At 34.4% G+C, this 9,651-nt stretch overlaps 1 protein-coding gene across 1 annotated transcript in view; it reads left to right on the top strand.

Moving 5' to 3' along the window:
* Positions 1-1,630: 1,630 nt before the first annotated feature.
* mfr (ferlin family C2 domain-containing myoferlin misfire) overlaps positions 1,631-9,651 on the top strand; it is a 193,117-nt gene continuing 185,096 nt past the window's right edge. Inside the window, exons 1-2 of the mRNA XM_089645736.1 lie at positions 1,631-1,694; positions 2,921-3,024. Of these exons, the coding sequence (XP_089501862.1) occupies positions 2,955-3,024 (70 nt within the window). The 5' untranslated portion in view covers positions 1,631-1,694; positions 2,921-2,954. The remainder of the gene's footprint in view (positions 1,695-2,920; positions 3,025-9,651) is intronic.

Here is a 9,651-nt window from a genome sequence, read left to right as displayed (position 1 = left end):
CTTAGTGTTATTTTTATATTATTTACCATTAGTGTCATGGTTGAACAAGAAGGGGACACCCGACAGAGACATTTGCTCAACTGAATCAAATAGAATAACAGAATAGTATGACACGATGTATGAATGTGAATGAAGCGAGGAATGTGTGAGAATATAGAGTAGTGTGGCGGTCCATTCTCTCTGCGCAATCCTGCGGGAAAACAGCGTAAACCCTTAGTGTTATTTTTATATTATTTACCATTAGTGTCATGGTTGAACAAGAAGGGGACACCCGACAGAGACATTTGCTCAACTGAATCAAATAGAATAACAGAATAGTATGACACGGTGTATGAATGTGAATGAAGCAAGGAATGTGTGAGAATATAGAGTAGTGTGGCGGTCCATTCTCTCTGCGCAATCCTGCGGGAAAACAGCGTAAACCCTTAGTGTTATTTTTATATTATTTACCATTAGTGTCATGGTTGAACAAGAAGGGGACACCCGACAGAGACATTTGCTCAACTGAATCAAATAGAATAACAGAATAGTATGACACGATGTATGAATGTGAATGAAGCCAGGAATGTGTGAGAATATAGAGTAGTGTGGCGGTCCATTCTCTCTGCGCAATCCTGCGGGAAAACAGCGTAAACCCTTAGTGTTATTTTTATATTATTTACCATTAGTGTCATGGTTGAACAAGAAGGGGACACCCGACAGAGACATTTTCTCAACTGAATCAAATATAATAACAGAATAGTATGACACGATATATGAATGTGAATGAAGCGAGGAGTGTGTGAGAATATAGAGTAGTGTGGCGGTCCATTCTCTCTGCGCAATCCTGTGGGGAAACAGCTTAATGGTTATGTAATGGAATAGAAAGACCCTTAGTGTTATTTTGGCGAATGGTTTTCTTACAATTTTAGTATGTTTAAACCAGGTTAATACCCAATTAAAATTAATCAAGAATAAAATAAAAAGGTACCGAAGATACCATAATAATTATTTGGGAGAAATCAGTGACTTTGTGATTTGACATTTTCGTGAAATAAAGCAATAGTTTTATTTCAATTATACCTAGAAATTTATTTTGGTGTTTCATTTGTAATTATTGAAACAATTAATGAATGTCAAGCAAAAGGACATGTTTAAAATGTTTGTTGTATTGTTTTGTGTAATATTTAAATTCATGTTCCTTGGAAATAATTCAAATTATTTCGAAAGTAATGAAGCGTATAGTTTCAAAAACTTTGGTTTTAATGTTTTATCGTATGAAAAGTGTTTAAATTGCCATGGTGTAACTGAAACACAAGAACCTACCGCAGTGGTCAGGAAGAGCAGTTCAGATCTACTCTAATTGCAATCTTACCCTAATTTAAACTATAGCAGCGTTCCTTTGTCAAACTGTATGAAATGAAGAAACACATTCTTGCAAGTAAAGAGTTGAAAGGCAAAGGCAGCCTAAATATAAAGGACGTGAAGGGAGCGAGCGAGCGGATCAGGCGGGGGGTGGAGGGGGCGGCGGGCGGCAGCGTAGCCCTGCGCGGCGCGCGTAGCAGCCTCCTCCGGTTGCGGCGCGGCGGGGAGGGGGTGGGACGGGCGCGAGCTACAGGCGCTGGCATCCCGCATTGAGCGCCCGCCAGCAGCACGCGAAAGTCGGGACAAACGGACACCTGTGCTACTTGTTGCGGCGGACTCGCTCCTACAAGGTAAGATAACTTCCACAACAAAGCGATTATCCCTCCCAACAACACACGATTCAGATTACAACTAGAATACTTCACTAAAACACACGCACTTTAACCTCACATTAATGCTGAAGTAAATAATATAATTACTAAATTATATTTAATTGTTCACAATATAACACAATAATCGCGAAATTCTCCATTTTATTTTTCATCTCCGTATATTATAGTGAAAATATGCAAGTTTTTCCAGTTATTAAACTTTTATAAAAAAAACTATTTTTAAATTATTAAAACAACTTTAATGTTTTGGTTTAAGTTGTATAAATATTAATTAACCTTAAAATTGCCTCCTAATGATGTGTTTCCTTGATGACTAGGACTTTTACAGATAACAGTGTATTTATAACCGCAATGCGGCGCGTAGGTACCTACATTTTATTATTTATTTTAATTAGCGACCGGCGGTGCACCCCAGAGAATAGCTCATTTTATCGCATTTCCGTTAAAGTTATTTCATAATATTCAATTGTTTACAAAAAAATAATCATTACTCGATTTCGCTGTTTTAATATTTAACATTATTCAAAATATATTTATTTATTGTTTGAAATATGTGTTAACAATTATTACATCAATGAAATTGCCACTGAGATGTGCATAAATATTAACACTCTAATTAAAATGTTCACAGCGTAAATTCAGATTTGTAGTTACTAAGCGGAGTTGCTACAAGTGAAAAAATATAAATATTATGTAAAATAACATATAAAATATTAAAAGTACAGAGAAAGAAATTTCACAATGTTTGTGCAAGTCCTTCTTTTTACGATTGTTTTTCTACGAGGCTATTATTTATAAAGATATATATATCGTTACATTCTACTGCATTATACAATCTATATAGTGGATTGAAAAAGGCGGAAGGCATTAAAAATATAAACGAAATATATATATGCAATAGGTGATTTGTGAAAAAGTAAATTTGTGTTGCTGTTGTAATTTTTTCGTAAATTTGTTGTCACTCTTTTCTTGCTATAAATGAATTCCAAGGTATTTGCATAGAGAATACAAACCTGCCTCGCCGCACTACGTGGCACGTATAAAGATTGACTACAAAAAATTTGGAAGAAAATACTAGAGTATTTCCCATTCAGTAGAAAGATGGGCTGCAAGGAAGGGGTTAAGATTAAGACCTACTCTGGGACCTTTTCAATTATTCACAAGTTATTCTCTGTTTGTTTCAGTGTTTCAAAGGAAAGTGATCAGTGTTCCGAGCGGATGTCGGTGGAGTTACGCCTCAAGTCATTGAAGTTGCCGGGGACGACGAAGGTGAAGCTAACCTTCCGCGGTAAGTCTGCCCCGTTTTGCTTGTTGTCTTCAGTCTGAAACATTGGCTAAAGGAGGAGCTCTCTGTCATTGTACGCAACGCAACGTTAAATCTGACATCGAACTGGTTTATGTGACTTTTTCACTACTCTCCGGGTTAAATCTTCCCCAAAGGAAAAACTAAACCCTTCCACACACTTTTCCACAAATGATCATCTAGTCAATCAACACTATGCAAGTGCATTATATAAGCTAAATAAATACAAAACAATACAAGAACAACACGTCAAATCACCAGAGATCAAATGGAAAAACAATTTATTTTTTTATAGTGAATACCTCACAAGAGTCCCAACTGCTCCCGTCTGGAGCCAGTGAGACTATGGCATCCCCAATTGGGGGATGTTGTGAGGCTGAAGGTAAGTGGGGAAGGGAAAGAGGAAGGTGGGGAAGTACCTGGCTATTCAGATCTAGTCACTAAACACGGCTAAAGCCATTTGGAGCAACGTTTCAATTCTGAATGGTGGTCTTACACCAGGGCGATACTGGTAGTATCTTCCACTCTGGAACGTGCCGCAAATATACTATATATTATTTTAATTAATTAATTGTGAAATAACACAAATTAATCTAATAAAATTTATTTGCGCACGCCTGGTTCGAACCCGCGACCTTCGGAATGGCAGTCCAATGCGTTACCACTGGACTATGCCGGCCGTCAATACAATACACCGACTCCAGATATTTTCATATCAGAGGGTTCGGCTCGGTAGAACTTCTAACAGGGCCTATAAATCCTACTGATCCCTCAACATAAATATTTAAAAAATCTTTCGTTATCCTACATGTATTCAAAATGATCGATTTTTGCATCTTTATATATAAATTTTTTGATAGATCTAATACGCCTAAATTTTGAATGAGAGAGCTAGGTATAATGCCAGTAGCCGAAATAACGAATGGTAATATTTTTATAGTCTGAGAATGCCAAATTCTTTTTATTTCATTTCCTAAATGTATTTTCTTATTTTTTCATTAACAGATTTTTGAATATTACAGGAATTTGGAATAGCGACATCAATGATATAAGATTTTTTTTTAAATTTTGTCATGTAAAACTAAATCGGGTCTATTATGACTAATCGTTCGGTCTGTTAGTATAGTTTTATCATAATATACATATTTTATAAAAATGAATTTGGTCCGTGTTCATAATATGGTACTATATTACGGCAGTCAATCGTTTAATTACCAAATTTTGGTGAATTATTTTTAAAATATTGAATTTGATATTGAATTTCTATTGTTTTCATAAACATTTAAGTATATTCAATTTTACTATATTTAGGAAACGTACAGTTATACATGTAAATTAATCATGTATAACTGTACGTTTCCTAAATATCCGCAAAACTGACAATTTTACTATATTTAGGAAACGTACAGTTATACATGTAAATTAATTATGTATAACTGTACGTTTCCTAAATATCCGCAAAACTGACAATTTTACTATATTTAGGAAACGTACAGTTATACATGTAAATTAATCATGCATTTAAAATGTTGAGTATAAAATAAACCAGTTCAGATCCATTTAAAATCTTTTTTATGGTTACAGGTTAGGCAAGTTATAGTTAAAAATTATATGAAAAGATTAGACGAACAATAAAAAAGAATTGTTTTCGTTTAAGTACATAGTAAAGTTAATTTGATTGTAAACTTTTTAAGGTTTCAGTAGTAAATCAATACAGCTTTAGGAATTGTCGTCCTAGTAAAGAGTTTTGGGCTTATTTTTGTTTGAATTGTTGAATGTATAATTTGGAATTCGATCTGGTATTCGAGCTGGTGAGTTAATAATGCAGTTCATTTGTAAAGAGTTATAAGGTTAAATTGATGATAGGTGTTTCATTTTTTATTTTTATATTTTCATTTCGGTTAATATAAGTTTGGTATTGAGCATTCCAAATGACAGATGCAAATTCGAGACGAGATCTTATGTAAGCCATATATAATAATTTAGGTGTAAAAGGTTCATTGAATGGTTTTGTGATGCGCAGAATGAAGCCCATTTGTTTATAGGCTTTTTCTAAGATGCGTTCAACATGATCTTTAAAAAACAATTTAGTCAATACTCCAGTTTCCAATTCGTTGATAAAGAATGTGGTATTTAAAAATTTGTCATTTACGAGGTTTTGAACTAATACTAATACTGCCAATAAAAGTTTACCCGGCGTTTGGGTAAGTGCACCAGTAAAGGTTCTATTATTAAAACATATCCAAAATTTAATATATTTTCCCTGTTAGCTCTGTTTAATGTTTTCTGTTGGCGTGAAATTGTTCTAAATTTTTGGCGCAAAGTATCTAAAACTGAGTTGACCAAAGTTGGAAAAGAATGCTTGATTTTTCCGCTTTTGTTAGAATTACGCGTAAATCGTGTTTAGTTTTTTGTCATAAAATATGTCTGCATTTAAGGAAAGCCAATGAGGACAATTTTTACGTTGATCTATCGAACGTCAAATTGAGAAAATCAATCGAGTTGGTGTTTGCAGTTAGGGGAAGTTTTAGAATTATTTTTATAATTGATTTCTGCGCCTTTACGATAGAAAACGAACATCTCCAAGAAATGATACCATTATTAGTGATCGATTGGCTGATAGCAAAATATATTTTTTTGTAGTAAAAAGAGTGTTAGTATTTCGGTTACCGTGAAGTTTTGATTATTTTTTTGTGTTGTGTATACAAAAATTCCATCGTTCTGATTATCAAAAATAGTTGAGTTGTGGATGCGTAGTTTCTTTTAATGTTTTGGATTATATGTGTTAGTCAACCAACTTTTGACAAGAATTATAATATAGAAATAACCTTTGTGTTGAACCTGTATAAGAATATCATCAAAAAATTTATTCATATCTTATGTTTTGATGTAGGGTTTTATAGTTGTAGTAATTTAACAGTTTAGTTGTTCATGGGAGCTCCAATTTCCGTGGCAGTCACCAGAAATTTTGCTCCAATTGTAAACATTGCATAAGCAAATTGATTTCATTATTGTATTAGTTTGAAATAATCGCAATAAATACAGAGTTTGTCTTACCATTATAGACAGTCTTCGACTTTGTTCTCCATAGAAGGTCTTTGTAATGTGGACGGAAGTATTTGGCCGAGGGATCCTGCAATGAAGCTGTCTAGGCATTAGATGTCTCCTATTTGTAAGAAGTTGGTATCTCTTTTGTTGATTGTTCAGTTTAATGTGAAATTTTGGGAAGACTCTTGGTCGTCTTTCGGAGATCCTTCCACGATATCTTCTACTTTGATGCCGACTTCTCGTCTTCGTTTATATTACCTTCGATTAGTTTAGATTATATTGTTGTGCTAGATTGTAAGATTAGGTTAGATAATGTTAGACTGGACGAGGTTAAGCTAGTTACATCTGCTTAAATTAGTTTCGATAGAATATATGATCCATGATAACTCAACACAATGACAATTCAACCCACCTAGATAAAGTATAAAATAGTATATATATAACACATAAAGCTAAGTAGCAGTTTACTTTTCATAATGTTATATTAGTTTTTAAGGATGTGATGAATTGTCACTTTGATGAGTTATCCGATCATCGTTAAGTTAGATTGCAGCTAGGGTTAGTTAGCTATTGTTAGATTGAGTAAGGATTAGTTTGTTTAGATTAGCTTCGATTAGTTTAAATAATATTGTTATATTAGGTTGCAGTTAAGATTAGATTACGTAATGTTGGACTGGATAAGGTTTAGTTAAATTTGTTCAGTTTACATTCGTTTCGATAATAATAGGTTAGCTTAGGTCAGGGTTAGTTTTAGGTTAGACATTGTTAAACTGAATTAAGCTAGGTTTGTTTAGATTAGCCTACACTAATGTATGTGGATCCATTTCTGTGTCTACTTTGGTTCTATGATAAGTGCCAAAATAAATAAAAAGTTCCATACTTATTTACAAGTCACACAGTATTATCGGAAGCTTTAAATACCACCAAAAAGTATTGTACATTTTTTTCCCTTAATATTTTTAGAATCGATTTGTTGAAATCTAAACACGTCCAATGAACGCAAAAATTAAGAGAAAAAGGTTAAAGGTTAGCACTGAAAATATAATAGATTAATAAGTAGCATAAAAAGTGATACGCACTATTAAATGATATTCGATATTAACTGTTTTATGTTTTCGTGCGCAAAATGTGCCAAAACTTCCCTCGAACTAATGTGTCCCATGCCAAAGACCTCTGTCGCTTTGCAAATGTCGATTGCTCAAAATGCAGCTGCACATATTAAACCTCTTTGAATATGCCAACAATTGTAAATTCACACTGAAATATGCCATTTGACTGCCTCCTCAAAAGCCTTTCAGTTAATTCAAATCATTTCGAGCTTTACACGATAGTGCAGTTATGCTGTTGAGTCTGTTGAACAAGGATTTTAATGGAGCCACTGGTGCACGTGCGTGAATCGACAGACGGCTCGTATGTGGAACGAGCTGGAATCTCTCTTTAAGACCCGCATTAATAAATCTCTTCTTACCTCAACCCGCCTCACAACGCTGCCCAACCGGGTGGCGACGTAGCTCCCCTGCCTTTACAATCTACAGACAGGGATGCTGTTGTGAGGTGTCACATAAAAAACAAAAATAAAATTGATGAAATAACGGATTAAAGACAAAAGAAGATTTTCACTCCAAACCTGAATTAAGAGTGAAAATCCGGAATTCACTTAAACATAACAAGCTGTTGTAATGAAATACTATCTTATTAGTTCTGTTGTTCGGGCCAGTTTATGTGTAGTAAACTGACCCACTTGCAGCGATATTGGATCAACATTGGCTACCGAAGTCCATAAAATGACAAGTTACGGCTAATAACTACTACACACGTTCTTTGATCGGGTGTGCCATTGAAAAATCTCTTTATAATGGACTCCCTAGTTTATCGTACCAGGGTGGCTCTACCTGCCTTGCTTCATACTATTTAATTTTTCCGCTCACACAGTTCGTAATAGCCATAAACTTTAGTGTAAATCAAAGGAGGCCAAACATAACAAACAAAAATATTTTTCGTTTAGGGTGTCCGGGGGTAAAGTGCACAAACTTCGGCAGGTTCTACATCATGGTAGAAGTAAAAAAGGAAAATTATTTTTTCCGATTTCCGTAGTTTTTTTCCCTTACAAAAATATTTTTCGACTGAAGAATATTATTTTTCTATACAAACAATTCAAATTTTATACTTATTTTTTTTACATTAAACCAAAAAAGGAGGACCTGAGGAAAATAATTTCCACGGTGGGCCTATGTCATCTTTGGGAATGCTGTGTTGGATTTTTTTTAAGGAAAGAAAGGATAACAAGTTCTGGGAAGAAAAGCGTATGAGGGGTGAGTAGGAATCTAGGGATCAGGGTGACCGGACGGACCTATGAATATATCCCTCGATGGGCGATGGGTCGAGTCGATTTGAAGAGGTCAAAGACTCTCCCCAGACCAGCCTCTCTCAATCTGGCACGCCACGCAGTTGGTGATCCCTGCTAAATCACCAAACGTGGCGAACCACTTCATATGACCCATGGCAGAGGTATTGTTTTTTATCCAATACATGGCTCCCGGGGTGGCGGTACCCGAACCTGCCTCCAAAATTGAAAACGTTTAAATTTCGAAAAAATTAGTCATCTTTTTTACTTGTCGTATCGTGCAGAATTCCGACACCCTGTATAATAGATGTTTTTTTATGTAATATATTGACTTATTTATCTAATATATAAATATGTAGTTTTTGAACTTCGTAATGGGCTGCTTGAGAACGCATATTGCGTGGCTAATTTACCACTTGATCTTTTTTCGTTTTATTTCAATAAAGAATTTCATATCGGTACTTTATTAAAAACTTGTTCTGTAAATTATAAAATTTCAAATACAAACAAAAGATTAGTAAAAATAGCGTAACTTTTACAAACTTATAATTATAATTTCAAGCAAATAATTTATTCACCATGATTTTTCCGGTGGACTCAGAAAGCAATAGAAGAGAGTTTAAAAGTCTCTTTTTGCAATTTTACAGAGCAAACATTTTTAATTGGTATTTTTACAGACGCGGGTTTTTTTGTATGAAAAAACATGATCAAAATAAATTAATCTTCATCGTGAAAGTCTCCCCCATTCTGATTCTTACACAGTTTTTTCAAACGTATTCAAATTGTGTTTACATAGACGAATAGATGATAATGGCCGGAACCTGAGAAAAATGGTAGCCGTTGTTCACAGACAAAACATATAAGTATTTTATAAAATTCTTTGCCTTCGTAAAAAACAGGTATTAAAAATAAAACCCATATTCATTAATTATTAAACCTTTAACTAAAACTAACTATCACGCCGTTTAGACGTTAGACAACTAACTCGGTCTTGACACACACTCCTTGCTTCAGTCACATTCATACATCGGATCGAGCTTTGCGTTCATTCGATTGTGCCATGTCTTTCTCGGGCGTCCCCGACTTCCATTCACATGTGCATCATATGTTCTATTTGCATTTCGTTCATCAAAATCAAAATTCGACTATTTACAATTCTACAAAATTCAGATAACATATTTACCGGAGATCGTTTTTATAGAATTTCTCTCGTATGTTTA

This window comes from Hesperophylax consimilis, chromosome 23, assembly GCF_061612785.1.
Source record: "Hesperophylax consimilis isolate HC1 chromosome 23, BYU_Hcon_1.0, whole genome shotgun sequence".
Taxonomy (NCBI): domain Eukaryota; kingdom Metazoa; phylum Arthropoda; class Insecta; order Trichoptera; family Limnephilidae; genus Hesperophylax; species Hesperophylax consimilis.
This window is presented reverse-complemented; position numbering and strand designations above follow the sequence as displayed.